The sequence below is a fragment of the Dermacentor variabilis genome, chromosome 1 (assembly GCF_050947875.1).
Source record: "Dermacentor variabilis isolate Ectoservices chromosome 1, ASM5094787v1, whole genome shotgun sequence".
In the NCBI taxonomy this organism is placed as follows: Eukaryota; Metazoa; Arthropoda; class Arachnida; order Ixodida; family Ixodidae; genus Dermacentor; species Dermacentor variabilis.
The window spans coordinates 40,570,854-40,594,438 of NC_134568.1; the positions used below are offsets into that span (position 1 = coordinate 40,570,854).

Below are 23,585 nucleotides of genomic sequence, written 5' to 3' on the forward strand. Positions count from 1 at the left end.
GCGTGGCATGCAGTCAACAAAGATTGCAGGAGGCCCGCCGTTTCGCGGCATGTCGAAAGACCATTGCTGTCGTGGCGCGTACGATCGTGCGCTCGAGAAGTTCGTACATCGCGGCGTGCTGAAAGACCGCTGCCGTCGCGGCGCGTACCGTCGTGCGCTCGAGCAGTTCCGTACACATGATGTCTGCTTATCGCTGCTGTGAATTCATTTATAGCAGGCATTTCCTCGAGTTTGTGCGCCTGAATCTAGCAGCGTGCAAACCTTACCTGAAGTTCAACTTCGTACGCGACTCGCTTCACTTGCGATTGACACCGTGCTAAAACTTCGCCGCTTATTTCTTGAACAGCGCACACGTATTCGGCGTTGCATAATTTATTGCTTTTACGCAGCGTGCCACCCCTGAAAAAATCTTCGGCGCCCGGTATTCGCTGCAGGCCGTGGTACAACAAAACCGAAAGTGGCGGGTCCATATGGTAAACGTGCTTTCCGAAGCAGACGACCGAGCTTGGTACTACCCAGTTCAGGACAGATGGCGCTTTTTAGCAACATTTTCGCAGCGCCGCCTGGGCAATGCAAGACCCCCATAGGGCGCTATTCTGGACATTCAGCCATTTTCTTCGGTGCGTGACGTAGGCGCGACGCAAACAAAATGGCGCTGGTGGCCCAGTTTTGCTTACATAACGTGAAGCCAACTTGACGTTTCGCCTAAGAAACTGAAATGAAGGCACTGAATGTAGCGTTATCAGTAAAGCAAAACAGTTTTCCTCCGCAGTGAAAATAAAGCAGCTATCTCAAAGCGTATGATTATTCCGTCGCAAACGCTTCTCGCTTCCGTCTTCTGCTGCGTACAAGCCGTCGTCCGCTTCAATAGCTAGGATGCGTGTCCCCGGAAAATGGAATGAGTCATCGCATGTTGGCGCCAACGCGCTTGTTTTCTTACTTGAGACAACATACGCGACCTACCAGTGGTGATGCGCGCACGTTCTAGGCCACGTTATCGCTATCTCATGAAACGCAAGTGAGTCAGCCCGACTCGGATGGCTGAGATACGGCCGAATATCACCGATAGCGTTGCGCGCGCCAGAGATATCCACTAGCGCAACGCAAGCGCCAGCGCTGCCATCTCTTGTTCATTTCGCTGGTTACTCGCACCGCGGGAAGAAACTTCAAGGCGCCGCCTTGCGTACATTTCTTTTTATAAATTAGAAAGATGCCATTGTCATAACTTCTGATTGTGCGAAAAGGCATTAATCTTGATTACAATACAAATGCAGCAGTGAAAAGTGGACAACAGTGCCGAAAGTTTGCTATGTTCAACCAATATTATTTCGTATAAACGCGTTCTTTTAAAATATGATGGCCCCAAACACATAATGCCAACACCACCCAAGAGCGATGCAAATACTATGAGCACGCGTTATGAACAAAAGATTTTCGTGGCGCCAAACGACGGGGAAAATGTGGCAGTACGCATTCCTCTCGGCTGCCATTGCATATGGCTGCTCATTAGCATAATTCGCGCGGCTCGTCGCAGCAAAAATTAAGGCGGAAAATCTCAGCAATGGCGGCCCAGCGCAACGTCACGCATCGTCAAAATGACGTTTACGAAATGGCCCTTCCTGTGACGCTCCTCACGAGATATTCCTTCAGCCAATCAACAAGCTGGCATGGCGCACATCTTGGATCGCCCCACATATTCGCGCAATTGCAGATGCATTGCACTGGCTTCTGCACGCTACCGCTCACATTCTTTTTGAAGCGCTAACATCACAATATATCTGCCAAGGACCAAAAAAGTGTATTACTCCATAAAATTTGCAGCTCCACGTCACGTTTCGTCATCATGATGAAAACGCAAAATGACATTACGCAAAACTTCCGTTTCCCGGCACAAATTTCACAGCACGTGATCTCTCCACAACCAATCAGAGAGTCAACATGGCGGATAATGGCGGCCGTGCAGCCGCCATGCGTGTCGAGGATAGCACTCATACTACAGTGTTCTAGTTCTACAGTGTTCTCATACTACAGTGTTCCTTCTAGAACACTGTACTCATACTCACGAAGACAGCATCGAAGTCAAAAACTATGGTGTACTGGAATAATGCAGTGTGTCGTCCGTACAGCAAACCAATGGGTGAACCGCGGACGCTTCGACGATGACGCCACCAGACGGCGCTGCGATCGACCAGCGTGCGTAGCGCGCGAAATTTAAGTATGTTCTGCAAAGCTTTCGGCACTTATATACTAAAACGTTCTTAAAACTCAATTGAAGTTAACATAATTTGCAAAATAAGTAAATCATATAAACTGTTAGGAAACACATATAATGCCGTCTAAGCTTGCACGTTTCCAACCACCGATCATGCAGTGTTCCTGATCGTCTCTCAGCGTTTCGAATGCAAAAGACAAACACTCGTCGGCTCGTTCCGTTTGGTAAGCACACGTTTTTGCAATCAACTTATTCCGAGACACACGAGGATGAGAAGGGCCAGAATGAGCACCTGTACTGTACCTGCTGGGTTGCATGGGATTCCTTTAATGTTGCATCGGCCAGAAAATCGGTCGTCCGGTTTCACTGAAGGAAAAAATAATAACGCTCTCTGACGAATGCAGCGACCATCGTTTGGCCATTTCGCTCCGCAAAAGGGCAACAATCCAGCCATTGTTCTCAATGTGCCCGTTCTGAATAATCCCGGAGTTGTTCTAATCTTTGTGCAGGATACTCAATGCACAAAAAAAGAGACTTCTAAAATCCAGCGCTTGCCGCGCACATAAACAATGTGCAAACGCGCCCGGAAAAACCGCAGCAAGCGATTGGAGAGCTCCGCACGGTCACGCATGACCTCCGTGACAACCATAACTGCTGATCCCAGAGGCTCTGTTACGTACCACTCTTTTTTCCGCTTGCAAGCAATGACTCCAGGCTGCAGCGACAGATGATGCTGCAGGAAACCGGAGTGCTCTAGTACCCCAGGTAGTCATCACAAAAAGAGTCACGCTGTCGACCCCGAACGACACACTGCCTTTTGCACTACACCTACAGTACAACATACATCAACGATGCAGGCATGGAAGAAGGAAACTGAGGAGAGGCCCTACCCCCTCCGCGCGCTAGGAGAAAAGTGTGGAGGAAATGACGTGGTAGGTTCTCCTTTGCTTTGCTGGTTTTCTTTTTTTTTTCATTTCTTTGCTGTAGTGGCCCCGCCTTTCGGGCCACAATGGCGGCTTTGTTATTGTTCTGTACGCTCACACGTGTTGCTCCGTAGGTTTCGTGCCGTGGCAAAGGCGCCGTGCGGGCAGGTTTGCGTTGGTCTCCGTGTTTTGTAGCGCTGCGTTATCTGGACCGTGCTCTATCGGATGTTGCTGTGGCCAGGTGGGACAGGAGGAACTAAAGTTCGTGAAATGAACGCGCATGCAACGCTGTACGCAATGTACCGCGCCACGGCAATGGCAAAGGACGAAGGAATATCCGCGGAAAATTTTGCCCTCTTTGGCGGAATCATGCTAACGTGCTAACGATTTTTTAGTATTGCTGCGGAGCGCGCGGGTCCGAGCAGCACGGTTGCGCGCAGCGCGGCGTGGTTTCGCGAGAAATGTAATTAAGAGAGGAGAGCTGGCCCGATAGGCGGAGGAACGCCAACTTCCGGCTTCACTTTCGCTTCACGAAGAGTGACGTCAGGGCCTCTCCCGAGTTTCCTTCCACCGTGGATGCAGGCTACTTTCCTGTCCAAACAAGATGGCGGCTGAGCAGGACGTTTGTAAGGCCGTCAGGAAGGTTGTCTGCGCACAAGAAAACGTATACACGCTATCCTACGCCCTTAATGTAAGCTCAGAATGCTTCAAATGCATAAATAATGTGTGCTTTTCTCAACTTCATCGTGTCGCCAGGAGGTGGCGTCACGTCGCAGAAGCGTCTTCCGTACCTCTTCCAGACGGCTAGAAACGTGTTCCATTACATGGCCCCCGAAGCTGTCTCGGCTGTCTCCTTAGCTGTTATGCAGACTGTCTCTGATGCTGGCCAGAATTGGAACACACCCAGCATTGGCGTAACCGGGGGGGGGGGTGAAACCCGCCCCCCCCCCTCTTTTCCACGGAACAGAAAGTTTCAGGAGGTGGGCTCCAAGACAGCGACATGGATGAAACGGATAGCTTGAATGTGAAAGCAAGGCGAAGGCTTGTGACGGTCCGAAAAAGGTTGTCATGTCACCGTCATTATCATCATCAGCCTGGTTACGCCCACTACAGGGCAAAGGCCTTTCCCATACTCCAACTACTCCGGTCATGTACTAATTGTGGCCATGTTGTCCCTGCAAACTCTTTAATCTCATCCGCCCACCTAACTTTCTGCCGCACCCTGCTACGCTTCCCTTCCCTTGGAATCCAGTCCGTAACCCTTCATGACCATCGGTTATCTTCCCTCCTCATCACATGTCCTGCCCATGCCCATTTCTTTTTCTTGATTTCAACCGTTTCGTCACCGTACCTAGAACTAAAGTTTACCCAGTTTCCCCGTAACCGCTGTCGTGTCTATAGCAGTAGCATTTCCTTGCCTTCTCACGTCACTTTTTCCCTATCGCCCCCCCCCCACTCCCCCTGTATGTGAATTGCGAGCGAAGAGTGGCAAGACTGTTATACACTCGTTTCGCGACTGTGTCGGTTCTACCCATTCTCTGCCCCCTCTCCCCCCTCCTTTCTACTATTATATCTTGCTTCCCTCTGGACTTGGGTTTAGTAGAAAAGCAAGCACTGCAATTTGTGCAGTGGTTTTGCGAGGATCAGAGATAATTACAGCTGTCAAGAGGCTAATGTGGTGATCGACGTCAAGGGAGCTCCATAGGGCATTGTACACATTCGACGCGGTGCAAAGGTCCGAACGAGTTTCTCGCGTTGTCTTTCCTCTAGGCCCCACTCCTCTGAACCACCCTCGACGCGGGCAAACTAAAAAAAAAGAAGCTTCGCTCCCTGATATCAAAGCTCTCTGTAATTAAACTTGACTCACTAACCCTATTATGGATTCGTAATTTGCTTAATAATCGCAAACAGTTCACTATTGCTAACTTTTGCTCTGCCCTGTCTGACGTCACCTCTGGTGTACCTCAAGGCAATGTACTCGAACGACTTTTTTAATTTACATTAACGACTTACCGAACAATATATCCTCTTCTGTACGATTATTTGCCGAATGCATTGCATACCGTTCGATTAACTGTTGCGCCGACCACGCGGCACTTCAAAATGAACTTGCACATATTAGTGATTGGTGTGCTACATGGCTCATGTCCCTAAATGTGACGAAGTGCAAAGTTGTTTCGCTTTCTCGAAAAACTGTTAACTCTCACTTTTCTTATCATTTGGATTCTAACACAGTTGACCACACCACAGAATATAAGTATTTAGGAGTGCTCCTTACTCGCGATCTTTCATGGACTAATCACATCACCTCCATTTCAGTTAATGCCTCCAGATCATTAGGATTTCTGCGCCGCAACTTAAGAACTGCGCCTTCACCACCAAGAAAACTAGCTTACATAACTATTGTGTGGCCACAAATTGAGTACGCCTCATGCATATGGTCTCCTCATCAAAAATACCTCACTGAACTCCTGGAGAGCATCCAGAATAGAGCGAGCCGTTTCATTTCAAAAAAATTATAGTAACCAGTGAAGTGTAACCCAAATAAAAGTTGACCTTTCGTTACAACCACTAAGTACTCATCGTGATATTGCCCTTCTACAACCTGAAGAAAGCGTCAACGTCACAAAGGCATCAGTTCAGCTACACCTGAATTTATGGCAACACACACACTTCTGATTTTTCAGCTTTGCCCTGTGCGTTCCGTTTATGGAACGCTCTACCGGATAACATCGCTTGCCAAGCTAAACACAGTGCATTTCACATCTATCAATATGCCGCTTCAACCGCCTAACACGTCTTGCTTCTTTTAATTTCTTTCCTGCATTTTTCTACAATAGAAGAATTTCAGTGATACTAATTTTTTGCTATACTAACTACTGTATACATGCAAAAGCATTTATGTTATGCTATTGTTATTGTGTTTACCGTTTATTGTTACTGCTCTACATATTGTATTTGCTAATGTATTAATTTTCCATGTTTCGCGCACATTCCTTTCATTATACTGGTTTTTTTTCTCGATTCCATACTAATATGCTACCGTATTTCCCCCCTTACACAATGCCTTCTCGAATTTTCAAATCTTGGCGCATGATAGTGAATTGGGACACCCTGTATATATTTATGACCTTTGTGTGCAACTGACAATGTTTCCATCCCTAGTAAATGTTCTAAATTATTAGAAAATTTTACTTTCATGAGTCGTTAGCATTGCTTACTGGAAAGAGAAGCAATACTGAGACATACAACATTCACGTGCATTTCACACGCCATTGATAGACTCTGCCGAAGGGGTCACTGAAGTCCATAGTTTTTTCATGGTAAAAAAAAAGCATGCAAAGCACATTGAAGCATGGTAAACATACAAGAACATATTCATTCTCTAGGCATTGGCTACCCATACCTTTAGAAATAATTTTTAATTGGCTGCCTTCACCTTCTTCAAAAATGTAATAAACTTTGTCATGTGTGTATATTTAAATACATTGTGTATGTGCATGGGGTTTACACTGGAAATTTAAAACAATGTTGAAGTGAGAAAATACCGATGAGGCAGCCACTGCTAGTGCTTCTGATGCGCATCCTCCTATTGTCAGGATTTGCAGAAATAAAGCAAAAGTATGAATTAACAGTTGTCCACGTCTGTGCCAACAATGATTCAGTAAGCTATTAGCCCCAGTAGTTTCAAGTGAAAAAGTCGAGGCAAGTCAAAAGGAACTTCAAATGATGTGGGTGACAAAGCTCTGGTAAAGGCACTTTAGGCGTGTGTGTGTGGGGGGGGGAGTCCTGCCCCCTACCCCCCCCCCCCCCGGGAAACATTGGAGGGGGCTCGGGCCCCGGAGCTCCCCTGTAGTTGGCCCCTGTGGTATGCAGTGAATGTCTTAGTTCTTATTCCATAGGTCCCTGCTCTGGCGTAAGCGAGAGAACATTTAAAGGAAAAACTGATACTGCCAAAAAGCAGTGGCGATGTCCCATGTACAAGGGAGTAAGAGCCAAAATAGTTGTCGATCGCTGCAGTGTTTTAGCCATTACAGAATTAACGGAGACAGTGAAAAAAAATCTGACACTGTTGCTATCGAGGCCAGCGTGCAAATTTCATCTGACAAACACGATGGTGTACTCGCTGCAATTAAGTAGCAGGATAACAAATTGTCCTATGTGAAGCGGAAAGCTGATTCAGCAAAAACAAGTTCGAGCACTAAATAAATTCAAGATATAAAGAACTTGGACATAATAGGAAGCTCAACCTAGAGTTTCATGGAATCCGTAAGACTGACCATGAGAATTTGTTGGAAAAGGTCAATACAGTTGCTGCCTCAATTCAGATGTCAGCTCTAACCAGGAGTGATGCCACGGCAATACACCGTCTACCTTCTAGGCCGGACAAGATACCAGGCATCATTATATCAGTTTGGGACACCTGGCTACATGGCCGTAAGAAGCTAAGGGATGCCAAATCCGACATGATTCAGCAGAACTTGACCAAATAAACTTGAACCCTGTTCTGGGAGGCAAACCAATGGGTGCACAAGAATGACATCCGTTTTGTATGGTGTGCGAATGGTACAGTTCAGATAAGATGCAAGGTTGGTTCTCCTTCCATTCTTGTGGAGAGTGAGGAAAATTTCCCAAGCACAGCTTGAGGTTCCCGTCACGTTTGTACCCATCTTTCTTGAACCATGTTCGTTTTACCAACAGAATTGCATAAACATATTGGAAACGGATATCTGCCTGGCATAAATTTTTTTTTACTTAAATTAACGAATATTTGCCTCTAGGTTTATTTTCACAGCTTGATTTTCAGTTTGACATAATCATGTTAATCGAAACTTGGTACACGAATGTTGACAGTTCATTTTCTCTGCCTGGTTATAATTTTCACTGTGTAAATCATTCAGTTGAGATGGTGTTTGCTTGTAAAAGAAACTTTTCACCGTGAACTCCCCACAGAATTTTGCTGTTCAGAACCCGACATTGAGATGCTGACAGCTGCCCTAAACAATTACATCACCTCAGCCGTGTATCGCCCCCCTCAGGAAATATTTCACAATTTATGGCTCATTTAGAAAACTTTTTTCACCATTTGGCGATGAATAGATATGTAATTGTATGCGGCAGCGATATTAATATTGGCATGCCATCTATCAAAACTTCTACACGAGATGGCGTGTTTGACAGCTTTGGACTACTCAACAAAATTATGCCAACAAGTTACTGTTAATTCATCTATATTAATTGATGTCCTTTCACGAACGTTAATTCTGAGGATGTTAGAGCAGGAACCATTTCATGTGATATTAACGATTACCTACCTATATTTTTAATTACTAAGCAATAAACAAAAAAGAAACTCTCTATATCAATGCATTCTATAACATCCCCTAAACTTGAGAATTTTCGTAAATAATTAACTTTTCATGGAATGACCTTCTATCAGAAAACAACGCAAACATTAGTCAAAACGTGTAAACAAATATATGATCTTAATTTTCCTCGAATTACCCACTGCCCATCAAAAAAATGTTAGGAAGCCATGGATCGTGCGAGACCTGTTATACAAAATGAAAATAATGTAATGTACATTTTTAGCTTGTCACGGCCAAGTATTTAGTACCTTTAAAAAATTCCATAACTGCCTAAATAAAGACATCAAAAAGGCTAGACAGTACTCTGACATTTTTATGCACTCCACTGGCAATTCCACTTTCCCCTGGAAAAATATTAAGTGCTAGGAACACCCAACTCAAATAGGGTAATTACAGAACTTAAAATTATGGCAGTGTTATTAGTGGCAGCCAGTTATATGTTTAATGAATATCTAGTGAACTTAATTTTTGCTAGAACATCTGATGATGCCACATCATACATCAAGGTCAAATGTCCAAGTACTACGTTTTTAAGGCCTACTTCTGAAAACGAGGTCTGCAAGACAATCATGCAGCTTAAATATAGCAAATGCTACTCTGTTTTAGAGCATGTTGCCATGCAATGCGTCGCACCTGCCAATTGTCTCAAAGATAGTTGCCGTGGGAACAACAGATGTTTGCACATAATGAAAATTAGGGTGGCCTAATGGTTCGAGAATTGGGCCGTTGTGCTGGAAAGCAGACATGGGCAAGCTTTATTTTTTCATGCGAAGCATTCCTTGCCCCATTTCATGCACTTTGGAGTAGGTAGGTTCCAGCATTCTTTGGCTTTAGCGAGACATTGACACGATGACAACTTGCACGCGAGGTACGGTACAGTGCCGCCTACAGCAAGCCATAGCACGTGCATGGGCTGTCTCTGGATGTTTACTACACATTGGTCTGCTCGCGTTCAGAACGTTTTCAGACCTTCGAAATTTGTGGGGTCAGCTTGAAATTTAGGGTGGCCCACTGTCAAGCACATACGGTTATCTAAGAGCTATTCAATGGGTTGTTTTGATTTTCCCTAAATTCGTTCAAGCTGCCCTACTCCTGTCACTGGGTACGTGCCACTGTGAGACAGGGTACAAAGCCTCAAATGTAGATGTGTTGCACTTCCCTGTTGTACGTCTGCCTGAATTAGTGCAGTGCAAAAACAAACGCTACAAAATCTTACGTGTTTCTTAGGATAAACATAAAAACTGCACACATTGCACTTAGTCATACAGCATTTAACTGCTCCATGAAACTCCGCTAAACAGGTTCCAAGATTTGCATTGCGTTTGTATATTTTTTGCCAACAGCGATCCCTGCCACCAAGATAACCTTGAGGCAAACCACCGCAACAGCAGTCATGTCTGCAAATAAGTTGCAACATGATGGCCACACTGCATAACCTGCCTACTGCCACCTACCAGCCTAACGATGCACACTACAGTACAAGTGAAGTAGAAACGCGTGTTGTGCTCCATCCACATTTATTGGAGATGACCAAAATGTACACATGGCGGCGCAACCATTCTTGGGGTCCGAGGTTACTGGAAAAGAGAGGGCACAGTTAATTATAATGCAAACAACTTTGAAATTTTTGCCTAAACATGCAGCTAGAATTTACCCTACAATGACTAAACTTTCGATATGGACTTAAGACAGGCAAAAGTGTGATCATTGGTTCCGCAAGCCCCAAGAAGTTGTGTTCTCATACGTAACTTTTTTTTTGTACAGCATTAAAATTGGCAGTAAACCAGTCCTTGCAGCCTATTACTACGACAGTTTTTTTTGCTTGGCTTACAATGCAAGCAAGATTCTGCAGCAGCCACCCACACTAATAATGTTGCATAGCACCTTATTCCAGCTCAGACTGAAATGAATGAGTGCCATAAGTAGGGCATAAGAGCTCAAAGTGAAAATGGCAACCATTACCAGTGAATACACCACAAATATCAAATTTTCAACTCCCTTGTGTGCTCACAAAGAGGGGAAAAAAAAATTTTGTGAGGAGCCGATTCGAAATGTAATGTAGTTGAATGTCACTGCAAAATAAGCACAACTGGCTCACAGTACTGCAACTGCTTCCCAAGATCAGCAAATTTTCCACGTCAGTAAAATCACAATAGGGAGAGCTAAGCATGCCTCGTCAAATAAACATTCAAATTCCAGTTGCCCTGACACATCTTTTACTCCTGACACATCTTTTACAATTTTTTAAATTTAGATAACTAAAAAAGATGGCACCATTTTAACTAAAAAAGATGGCACCATTTAGGTGCTGACAGACGTCAGCCATGTTAATTCAGAAAAGAAACCCCAAACGTCAGAAATTAAGCCAATTAATGACGTATGCACAGAAAATTGATAGAAAACATCGAGTGCCTCAAAGTTACAAAAGCAAGAGCTTGCTTAACGTAAGCAAGCAAAAGAACAACTTGCAACGACTGCTGCAGACCTCAAAATGTACACCCTGGGCCATATTCTGGAAATATCACATTACCACGTTCAGCTGAAAGTAATTAACAGAACCAGCAGATGCACGAGAGAAAAATTTTCTGACAGGCACACATTCTGCAAATGGGGTCAACTTTCTGCACGAAGGCACCCAAAAAATACCTACATCATATTCTTAGCACTCCTTCAAGGGCTCCTAAGTGAATACAGCATACCAGCAAGGCACATGGCAGTATGCTCCAAACTCAAAACACATTGCACATCCGTCCACCAAATATCACTTGCACCTACTGCACGAGTTTCATTTATTTGTTCCTATTGAAATCCCAAATATTTTGTTCAGAGCTACTCACATACTGGAAACAATGGCAGCCTCAGATGATTAGCTTTTAGGGTGCTCTGCTTGTTACCTGAGAGCTACATAACAGCAGTAAAAAAGAGACTGTGGGTGCCTTTCATTTTGAATGGGCTTCAACGCTGTCTTGATACAAAAATACCTGGACTACCACACCCAGTCAGACTGTAAACATAGTATACTCAGTTTCACACATAGCAGGCAACACTACAAAGGCTAGACAAGACCTCTCACTGTTTGCGTCACTGACGCACAAAACACAGTGCATTACAGTAACATCTCATCACAATGAAGTTGAAAGAGGAGCCAGAAATACTTTGTTATATCATTATGGCATGTACTGCACTATGAATCTGGGGATTTCGAGGGGAATTTCACTTTGTTATAACCATTATTTCGTTGCAACAAGTTTTGAATGTGTTAGGTATGCACCATAAAATATGATGGAAAGCTAGGTCTCATACTTTTACATCCCAAAATATGATATATTTATTACATGATTGTTAAGGACCTGCCATGGTAGCCAGGCGGCTATGGTGGTGCACGGATTTGATCCCGACTGTGGCATTCCCGGGGGGTGGGGGGGGGGGGGGGGTGCAGAAACGCTTGTGTACCGTGCATTGTGTGCAAATTAAAGAAGCCTCAAGAAGTCAAAGATCAATCCAGCTGTCGTGCGAACGCTAGCTGCGAAGTGATTTCATTTACATAACATGTCACGCGACCGATTTCTGCATGATCACATACATTACGTGAATATAGCTTTATCAGCATCATCGGATAGGGGTGGAATAGCCGCTGGCCAAAGATACAACATGGACAAGTCGTGCACCCGCGTGTGGAGACATTTTACTTGTGTACTGTATGGAGTTATTTCAACGGGTTATATCTGGATCCCCCCCGGCTATTATGTTTGGGGGGTGCGGGTTATACGCGGAATATGGCATGTTGTTTTGTAGAAAACGGAGAATAAGAAACTACCACGCAAAATGCACCAGTGAGACTTCTACAGCTGCACTACTTATGTAGCTTTCACAGCATTGTCTGCTAGGTACGAAACTGAGTACAAGTGCCTGGGAAGGTCTTGGCTCCACCCGACCTCTCACGTGAAGGGCACCAAGTTGTCTAGCTCACCCGGTGAATTGCCTGCTACTGCATCCCACCAATATGTATACATGCTCCAGCCACATGGTACACACCACTGAGTAAGATGGCCTGCCAATTTGCAGCATTTCAACTAATGTCCTCCAGAGGCAGGCTTCATCAAGCAACACACAGGTGGCACTGAAATTTGGGGCTACTAACCCCAGCAACAGTTGCACACAGCTGCACCTGTGCCCTTCGGCAACACTAATAATACTACAAGCTTTTGGTGCAGCAAAGGACCTTTAGAACTTCTTCCAGCTGGGTCATTTCATGCGAAACGTCCTAGACCCCAAAAGTGACCTTCGATGCCTCTTTTGAAAAACATTTGGCTAGTTGGCGATTGCGTGAGTGACGTTTCACCGAAGTATTTCTCTCTACAATAATTTTTTGCCCCTGTAAGCGCTTTTTGAAGTTTATGCAAACAAGCGAAAATTGGGTAGACGTAAATTTAAAATCAAGTGTGAAACGAGGAACAATGACAAATTTTAAAGAGACACTAAAGGCAAATAAGTCAAGATAAAGTGATAGATTAGTGCTTGAGAATCCCTAAGTCATCTATATTATTGCAAACAAAGCCTTAATAATCGAGAAATTGAGCTAAATGGTGGATATGGGACATTCAAGTAATTGTCCGAAAAAAGCACTCTTCAGTTAAATTCTGTTACTAGTATCACTTCTACATCCTGCACTATGCTGGGATCAGCAGAAAGTATGAAGTCAATTTCATTTCTTGTTTCACCATTAGGGCTTTTCCAGGTCCACTTTCTGTTGCTAAGCTTCCTGAAAAAGGTGTTATTTGGAAGCTTATTATTTTCTGCGACCTCTACCAGCGTTTCTCCTCTAGCGTTACTAGAATCAACGCCGTAATTGCCAATTGCTTGTTCACCAGCCTGCTTTTCCCCCACTTTTGCACTGAAGTCGCCCATTACTACAGTATACAGAGTTTGCACTTTTCTCATCGCTAATTCAACATCTTCATAAAACTGATCTACTTCCTCATCATCGTGACTCGATGTTGGAGCGTAGGCTTGTACTACCTTTAATTTATACCTCTTAAGTTTGATTACGACTACAGCTGCCCTCTCATTAATTTGTAGAATTCGTCTATGTTGCCCGCTATGTCCTTATGGATTAGGAATTTTACCCCGCATTGCTTATCTAGGAGACCTCTATAGCAGAGGACACGTCCATCCTAGGCCCTCCTAGGCCAGCCTAGATTCGAGAAAATATGGTATGCCATACATGTTGCAGAAACCATGCATATCTCTTGGCCAAACACATGCATGCACAGTTGCATGTTGCACTCTTAAGCTTCATAGCTACACGAGGTGCTCATGAGTTATGTGGCACACACACCACCATCTATCTGCCAGACACTCCTCTCCTCGCTGGGAGTGCAATGCTCCCGTACCATGTAGGAAACAAAGGCAGCACATTAAGGCTATGCTAGCTTTGGCAGACTACAGTTCACACGAAGACCATAGGCAGTACAATGTTTCACGACGTCAAGCGGCACACTTAATTACAGTGAGGTGCCACACCAATAGGTACAAGCCATGCAAGAGTGAAAAATGCCAGTGGCTGCTCAAGAATGTGACCACTGCAGAATATGGTCCAAGATGAAAGCCACACCAGAACACCACTGATGCCATGCTTTCTTTTACACCATTTTACCTACCACAGCACTGTATTACAGTGGAACCAAATTGCAAAACCCAATCAACCAAGTAAAACCACTGAACTTATTTCTTTTTTTTTAACATAAGCGTTTTATAGGAAATAGCCCTTACAGGTACGACTTTATGGATTGTAGACCACGTTGAGTTCAAAGCAACCGTGCACTTAGATTGATGTGCCTATTAAAGAACCCCTGGTGGTCCAAACTATTCCGGAGTCCCCCACTACGGAGTGCCTCATAAATCCTGGTTTTGGCACGTAAAACCCCCCAATTCTTTGAAGAAAGGCCTGGGCCTGGGCAAACATTTTGCACACAGTCCTGGCTGGTTTAGTAAACTGAGCAGCACTGTACAAAAGTCTAGGTGAGCGGCAAAGAGGTGATGTAATCCACTGGCAACTTAAAAATAGAAAATGCCATTTGGACAAGTAAAATCAGAGTCCTTACAATGCAAACTACTGCCACCACTGCTAGGATTGCCCAATAATCGAGTGGATAAGCACAATCACAGCCTTTTGAGCTCCTCTGCTCATAATAATTAGAAAAGTTGTCACACTAAAGCTTTAAAGGTTCAAGACAGCTTCAATGTGCCACACTAAGAATAAGGCAGGCTCAAAAGTCACAAATTGGCTAAATGAAGCTTTTAATCTTGCCGAGCACACAGCAATAGTTCAGTTCCTTGTAGAGGGGCGGCCACAGTATATACAGTAGAACCCTGCTAATACGTTTGTTATACATTTTCAAGGTTATAATGTCCCTGAAGCCCGGCCGTAGCAAAGTGCTCATAGACACCTACGTATTCGAATCCACTATGAGATGCTGCCATCCCTGAAACATTACCACTGCATCTACATAACCGAAGCTAGTGAAGCCTAGGCGATTGTCACCAAATGCACCCTAAGCCCAGAAAAAGCCAAGCCAGGCTTGCAAAGGCTGCATTCATTGTTTGTAGTGAGAGTTCTGTGCGTCCAGCATAGTTCATTTACATGTAAATAGTGACATGGTCCTAGGCAACCTCAAGCAGTTTCAGGCGATGCTAATTCCACCCTTGATATCCGCACCGACGAGGGTGGTGATTATACAAGGGAAGTGCTAGACAATGACTTGCGATGAAACCCACTATCACTCTGCTATCCCAACTTGGCCGACTTCTGTTATGTTGCCAGGAGATTAAGATTCGGTGTATGCATTGACTGTACTTTTGCTATGTGCAGCAAAAGCATGACAATGGTCTAAAAACGAACTGATCAGGTCTCACAGATATGCGCATGCAGCAATGCACTGAAAAACTTGGGCTGTATTTTCGGTCAATCACTATCAAATATACTTTCCATTTCGTTGCACCAGACCTGCTGATGGGCACAGCACTGTGCCAAGAATGCCATTGCTCATAGATGCCGATGTGCCTAGAGCTAGTCACGAAGGTTAAAGGGGCCCCGGAACCCCCCCCCCCCCCAACTTTCATCAGTCAAGGAATACTTTGCCACAAGCAGTACTTCAATGTGTTTAGCAGAAGCATAGTCATTTGTAACCAAAGGCCAGGTATGATCCCCTTTGCAGTGCTCCCGCTCCTTCAATGCCTTGCACTGCAAAGGCTACGGTGAAGCAGGGCATGCCCACATTGCTCTGCTTACTTAACGTCACTGTGGTGTACAGTTCAAATTTGATTTTGCATGTTTGCGTAGACACCAGTACTTTTGATTTTTGCGCACAAGACCCGCCAAATGCAGTTGTCCTCAGCGAGCCGCAGTGCGCTTAGCCAGCACTCGTCACAGCAACCCAGGATGGACACAATATCCACAATACGTAGCAGACTGCAGCTACATGCAACTGCCGTGAGTATGAGCAGCCTTTGCTTTGTGCACAACAGGGCTTGAGTGCACGCTCACGTTCATATGCTCTAGTCTGGTCATGCTACATGGTGTGGACCGGCTTTGCCCTGCACCAGCTGGACCAACGGCTAGTAGCCACATCCAACTTGCGCATTTTGAAGCGCTATAATACCGTATTCATTCAAATCTAGGCAGATAGTTTTCTTCAATCATATACCGAACTCTAGGGTAGGCTTAGATTCGAGGATTTTAATAAACACGTCAGTTTGTAATTGAAAATGATAAATGTGATGCATAGCTAGCGCCATCTAGAAAAGTCAGTATCGCTCTCGCTACTAGCCGCGCCAGTAGCCACCTAAAGTACACGAGCGATGTCGTCAATATCGCAATGGCACCAAACAAGCGATGCCACTGCACTGACGCTTTTAATCAAAAAGTTGTGCTAGCCGGAGAGGCATCGTCAAACGTTCAAGCCGGGCAGGACTTCAGCATCGACGAGAAAAACTTCCATCGTTGGAGGGGGCAATAGGAGATGCTTTTTGCGTTTGCCACAACGAGGAGATGACAGTGATAACAGAGGAGTTTTCCCCCACGATCGCGGCGCATTTCGACGCGTACAAGCTGTGCAGCACCGTCAGTGCATGCGTAGGCATGCGGACGTGAGCTTGTGCGCGACCTCAAGTGTGCGAAGCTAGCAGCGATGACGTAGAATGAGCTTGGCATGTTCATATTAAATGCTGTTTTCATTTTGTGAACGCTGCCCTCAGTTTTTTGTTCGACCTACATTTGAGGTAAGTTTTTTTTATTTTCTTCTGGCTTCGAACATTCGGGGTAGGCCTAGATTCAAGTAAATACGGTAGCTCAATATGAAGCGAAGTCTGGCCAGACATCTAGCCAACAGCGGCAAGGAGCGAGCGTGCATGTAGTCTGACCTTATGTTTCACGTGGTTTGAGGCTAGTTGAGTGTTCAAAACTAGTTTAAATTACAAGACCCAATGGCTACGCCACACCAATCAGCAGGGTGGCCAAATTAGTATGGAGCAGCCGTGCGTGAGCAAACAATAGTCGCTTTCTTCCCGAAGTAAGCAATCCTTACTGAAATTCAAAAGCAGAGTTTTGCTTATTTTAGCTTGTTTATTAAACTGCATCAACAAATATATACGGTAACAGTAGGAAGAAGTGCACTGATCCAAACACCCTTCATGACTGACGCCAGCTATTGACCAACGGCAGTCGGGTATGAGAATCCGCTACATTATGAAATAAAGCAGCCATGAAAGAGTGAGGAGAAGACTTCTGTTGAAAAGAAAGCGTTTGAGAAGAACATGGCCGCACGGTCCACTTGCGAGCTCGATGCGCTGCACACGACTGCAAAATTTTGCTGATGTGTTCACGGCAGCATACGCTATCCGCGGAGCTTTTTTTCACCAAGCCTGAGGGGTGGTTCGGGACCCTTTTAATCTATCCTCGAAAATGATCATCTAAGAATAATGCACGTTTTTGGTCACTTGTGAAATCAGCCAATTTTTTTCCCCTGCGAAATCTGATTTTATGGACTTTTACGCAGCCCTGGTCAAGTCCAAATGTTCAGGTGGCAGCTGGAAATATTTTAGAGGCTAAGCTGTGCAATGTGTGTTATGTAACACCACATATGCATTTTTCTTGCACCTATGTGACAAACGTATTAGAGGGGTTCTACAGTATTTAGAACACCACACAACCATACAGCTCCACAGTTGAGTTTGCATACAATGCACTGAAGCTGTGCCAAATATCTTAAAAGGAACTTGCCTAGTTTCTCAAAACAGACATGCACAAAGCCCACAGAGAAGAAAATCATTTGATACAATACGTGGCATTGAGAGAATACCCTCGACATTTGGCATTTCAGCAGCATACCCAAAAACACATCCAGCCAGTGCAAAAAGCTGAACACAGCCCACTCATTGCTGAAAGAGAAGATAAAAGCAGCAGCAGCAGCAGTTGAAAAAGAGAGAGAGAAGGTGGCAGACACCTTGCAAGCACCACACCAGCCAAAGCCAATGAGAGAGCAGAGCGAGCGAGAGCCCCATTAGCGCTGCAAGACAAGCAAGAGAAATAAGTGTAAGCAAGAGATGGTGCACCCACTGCAGTTTTTCAAAGTGGACTCAGCTCCTTTATAACCCAAGTGCCAACATGTCCTCCAAGCTTAATTTAGACCAGGCACTTCGAGCCCAACAACAGCTTACACTAATAAAGTGCCAAACATGCACAGTGCAAGGAAGCCCAAATGTGCACACACAACACCCAACATAGAAGATTACAAAGGAGCTGGTTTATTTCATTTCGCAGAGTGCAAAAAAACATCATCAGGTAACAGTGACAAATGGCCAAACTGAATTGGTAGCAAATTTACTATTACCGTCATTGTCGTTCCCAATTATAACTGTGCCAAAGCAGGCAAGGAACCCCAATATTCACAGCAATATTATCATGTTTAAATACCACACTGAACAAATTCACATACAAAAGAGTTGTCACCATAATTAGTGAGTAAAATCCGACCGAGAAAAAAAATTACATAATTCCGAAACAGTGTACCAGAGACAACAGCTGTTCTTACTTAAAGTCGTACTGTTCACATACTTCTATACTGTAAAGACCTGCATTCTTAATTTACAACAGACTGCTTTCTTTCTTACCCCCACATCTCAAGTCTTCTGAAAATCACGAATTATCTCATTTACAAAAGTTTCTAATTAGCCCGTGTATCGAATCCTCCATTTAATCAAAGCAACTTCACTGAACAAGCATATTCAGTCTCATTTCTTTTGCAGCTTAAGGTGAGCACCAGCAGGATCAGCACTAAGCCATCTAGCATTCCAGCTCATTGTCGAAGTCTGCTAGGTGCACTCCTTCCACATACATGGTTTTTCACAAATGCAGTCATTCAGTAAAACTGGCGCTTTTCAATGTTTTTAAGCAAAGATTTGTTCACTAAAATTACAGAAGGGAACTCTGGTGCTGTGGACATTCAACCACCATGGGAATGATTGTTAGTAGATGTATTTTACTGCTAGCTGCACCGCATATCCTCAGACCAGTTGGATATTTTACGTTCACACTAACTCCCTTTATCAAGCAGATTACACCTGAACAGAAACCTGTGCATTCCCTTTACAGGAACCGCAGCCTAGTCCATATTTATCCGATTCTGTGCACACCCAACTTTTATAATAAAACAAAAGCAGTGTGCCTTCAACTTTCATGATCACAAAGCAAATTAAACATGCAGCATTTACCTTCACAGAATGGAAACTTGTGAATTTGCGTGCCATCTATGGCATTCTTAATTTTGCATTTCTTGAATGACCCCATGACTATGATTAAAAGAATGATGATCCATGCACTTCACCAGCCAATCCAGTGATGCACACATATCCAGAATGACTAAACATGCAACATGGACCTGTTGCTTGCTAGCTTAGCATGTAAAATAACATCTCCTGTACAAGCTTTTGTAATGAAAGTGTAATGCCGTTGTTGCCAGCCCGATCGGAAATGTCACTCATAAAGAGGGGGATGAGGCTGTTACCAAATGCCGCCAAACACGGTTTCAGTCTCGTATCGGACTAATGTACCGTATTCACTCTATTGTAACGCACGCCCATTTTCTGTGGGTAAAAAACCTCGATTGTAATCCACCCCGATTTGCAGTGACTTAACAAAATGAAAAGTCCTTTACAGTTCCGTGCACCTCATTCTTTGATACAGAAAGACAATTTTCATTTGGAAGAACACAGATTTACTCCCAATGCACTTAGGTTGTTCGGAGCACACGTTCGGTTCCGCTGCGCACAATTGGCCTACGCCGCGCCTACATAAGTCAAGAGCATGCCATCGATTGCACTGCACGCAATCAGCGTAGGCCACGCCGACTTCGTCAGCCGTGCGAAGTTGGCGCAGTCTAGGTCAATCACTCGCAGCACAACGGAACGCGCACTCTGAACAACGATGCCTGATCATGCCCCAATTGTGGCGCAGTAAATACTCACTTGAAGCTTCACACAAAGCATTTATTTATTTGGCTGAAAGTACTGCAGCAGTGTAGCCTGCTTCTTATTGGCAGCCACGTGCTTAAACACAGAGACCTCAACATAGTCTAAACGATCCACAAGTGATAGGCCGCTGCCCTCCATTGTGCCACAGTAGCAGCGTAGAAGGGCCAAAGTAGCTGCTACAGCCTCAGTTGAAATCTGGAGCGAGGCAACACCAGCGCTTGCAGGACCAACCTCGGCAGCGTCTTCATTTGGCCGCTGCTTCTGCTGCGATCTCTAAGTCTGTCAATCGAAGCATTTTGAAACACCGTCAATAAGAAAGTATTAAGTGGCATCTGCCCTGGGGTCTACGAGTGTGCCCAGTGAGCACGGCACTGAGAAGGAGTCACTGTGGCAAATGCAATGCGTCGTGCTGAACTAGCCAAGCCCCTGCACGCGTACGCTGCTACGTTTGAATGGCGTCCTCAGCGCGATCTATGTGTGCAGCTATAGTGCGCAGCAGTCGGGAACGCATATCGCGCCACCGCTATCTTCGAGGATGTTGCGGGAAAGCTCACCACCTGTCAAGAGAGGGCACATGGTCTGCGGTGGCAGAGTTCCAATACATACATTTTACCTCCCGACCACGTTCGAAATAAAAAATAAAAACTGCACGAGATTTTTCAGGTCATACAGAAAGTGTTCGATATACCAAGGTTTGACTGTAGTAGTAAATTTGTAAACATTTGCTTACTTACTAAAATAACCACGGTGTCACACGCGCACAAGCAAACCTGAACCCGTCTTGCTCGATGACCACGCAAACTGGCTATCAAAATGCTGGAATGAGGAAGTGTGGTAGCAGGAGCAAACAAATTGACCTTTGTGCTGCCTCTTGCTCGTATGCGAACAACGTGACAAAGCACAGCGCGGTGCACATTTAGACACATAAGACTCTGCCTCAATTGCAGATCGCTTTCAAGATAGGGGCCACACCAGAGTAAAACCTATGCTTCTGTTTGCGCCAGTCCCACACGCAAGTCCTCAGAAACTCCAAACGCCAGTGATGCGGCCAAATTTCCGCCCATCTCCGCACCCGTGATCACTTTCCTGGCGGCCAAATTTCCGCCCATCTCCGCACCCGTGATCACTTTCCTTTTAAGGGGGCACCCAGGTCTCAGGGACCGCAAATTGGCCAAAAAGTTGAAGCTTCAATTTTTATTTTTCGCGTTCCTGCTGCATTTCTGTGCCTATCTATGAAATTTGGTTGCAAAATACCAAGAAATTCTTCCGTTATCGTGATCTAAAGATGCGAATCCGCAAGTGTTGCCTTTTAGATTGGGAACAAAATGCGTCCAATTTTCATCGCACATAACTCTGTAACTACACGCTCTGCCAGCGCCATTTGGGTATCATTCAAAAGCTGATGTTTCTGGCCTTCTTTATTCATCGGTGGGCAACATAGCCGGCGCTGCGGTCACGAAAAAACTAAAGAGAAAGACATTTGCAGTGCACGCTAGAAGACATTTGCGGTGAATGCTATTATTGGCCAGTTTGAGCATGTGACCAAGATGGCAAGTCATGATCGACTTCAAGGGCCGCGACCGCTCAAACGACGAAAACAGCCGCCATTTTGTCTTAGTCTCACAACTGCGCCGAGGAAATGCTCGAGCTCCGACAGTTTCGTTCCATGAATCGTTACAGGCGGAAACGTATGAGACAACAAACTTCCGAAGCGATTCCGTCGTCACAGTCGGCACAGGATACCTGGCAGCTCGGCGCTGAAGTCGTACCACCGCCGAACATCGACGCCTCAACTGCTTTGCTGGACCACGCATATCCACACACCAGTTACACTCGCATAAGAATTGAACATGGCTGTCGTAACTGAAGAGGAAGTGGATAAGATAAGAGCACATGAGAAAGCTATGCTCGACAAGATTGCATCTACGACGGCCACGGAGCGAAAGATAAACTCTGTTTTGTTGAAGATCCGACTGCTGATAGTGCAACAGGCTTGGTCGCGAAGCCCACCACTCTGTACGTTGTGGTTAGAATTACAGCATTGAACAATCTTCTCGGCGTTTTCTAGCGTAATACTTGCGGTGGTTCTGCGTAGCAATCAGGATTACAGTCTCGCTACTAAACTAACTGTGGTTTGCGAGATCTGCGATGAAGTTGCGTCGGGACGGAGCTCGCGGGGAATTGAGGGCCAGAAAATGTGTAATCCTTTTGAAATGAACATACTCTCAGTGCACACTATGTCGTTAACCGGCAATGGCCAAACGGCCATGAATTATACCTAGTGCCTACTGATGGCCTTTGGTGCCATTTCTTCGAACTTCTTTTCAATATATCAGTTGGGAAATGTTTTTTGTTGTTTTCTCAAAACCACAATTTTGGTGATGATACGTTTTGGAGGTGCATTACCTCTGCGTTTACTTGTGCTATCACTGTAATTCCTTTTTTTCCAGAAAGGCAAAGCTGTGTAGAGTGCAAATAAACGAAATAATGTTGCATTTGTTAAAAAAAAAATTTTATGTTTTTTTAGCAGTTAGATGGATTTCTCTCACTGAAGTTTGCAATATTCTCATTTGATATAAAATTCTACACTATACTTGCTTATTTGCATTCTTTGTTAGTTCCAGATCATTTTTGTATGTTGATATTTATTATGCCACCTATAGTTTGGTAGACAGCTCACCTCCAAGCAAATTATGCAATAAAGCTCAATTCCTTCAATTTCTGGAAAGTTACTTACTCTGCAAGAAAACTGGATATATATTTAAAACTAGCACATTTAAATACATAAACTCAGCAAGTTTCATCAAACTGACAAAGAATTAAAAGAAGTTTTCAGGCGCAGGGTCCCCCTTAATTGAGGCATCACCATAAACTCTGCATGTCTTCACAGTTGGCACTTCCATGCTGATAGAGCAGAGAAAACAGAAAGCCAGACGGTGGACCAACCTAAGCACACGTACTACCGCACACGTAGAAAGCTATAGCAGCTAGGCTTGAAGTGCATACGAGGCATCCATTTTGAAATGCCGATGGCAATATGGTAACGCAGATTTAGGGTCGTACTCTATTCTAACACGCACATAATTTTTGCACCCATTTTCTCGTTAAAAAAAAAAAAGTGGGCGTTAATTCGAGTAAATACGGTACAGGCAATTTTCGCACACATCTTTTCTTTTTTTATATAAGTGTATCAGAATAAGGTAGATACAGCATCCCTCAGTATTACTCCAAAAGCTTGTGCTAACTAACCATACATACCCGTGCAGTACAGTGAAATTGTGATATAATAAACCTACACACCTTAGTTTTTATCTCAGTTCGCATATTTTCGTTCGTAAGTGCTCTTTGCCATTCGCTATCCGGATGCACCAATCATATGTCTTACTCATATAATTTAATAATCATATAATTTTCTCTTACAAAACAAATTCAAACGTAAGAGCAAATTCCAACCAGTAGTGATACCGGACATACAATTAGCAAGGGCTGCTGGCAATACAGCATCCCTCAGTATCACTGCAAAAGCTTGTGCTAACTAACCATACATACCCG

At 44.5% G+C, this 23,585-nt stretch overlaps 1 protein-coding gene across 2 annotated transcripts in view; it reads right to left on the minus strand.

The window, feature by feature from the left end:
• Positions 1 to 10,002: 10,002 nt before the first annotated feature.
• RpS24 (ribosomal protein S24) overlaps positions 10,003 to 23,585 on the minus strand; it is a 29,952-nt gene continuing 16,369 nt past the window's right edge. The window contains exons 5-6 of one of the 2 annotated variants that reach the window (XM_075686908.1): positions 18,008 to 18,070; positions 10,003 to 10,081 (exon numbers count right to left, since the gene is read on the minus strand). In XM_075686908.1, coding sequence (XP_075543023.1) covers positions 18,065 to 18,070 — 6 coding nt within the window. In that variant the 3' untranslated portion in view covers positions 10,003 to 10,081; positions 18,008 to 18,064. The remainder of the gene's footprint in view (positions 10,082 to 18,007; positions 18,071 to 23,585) is intronic. The other variant, XM_075686914.1, reaches the window with a different exon arrangement.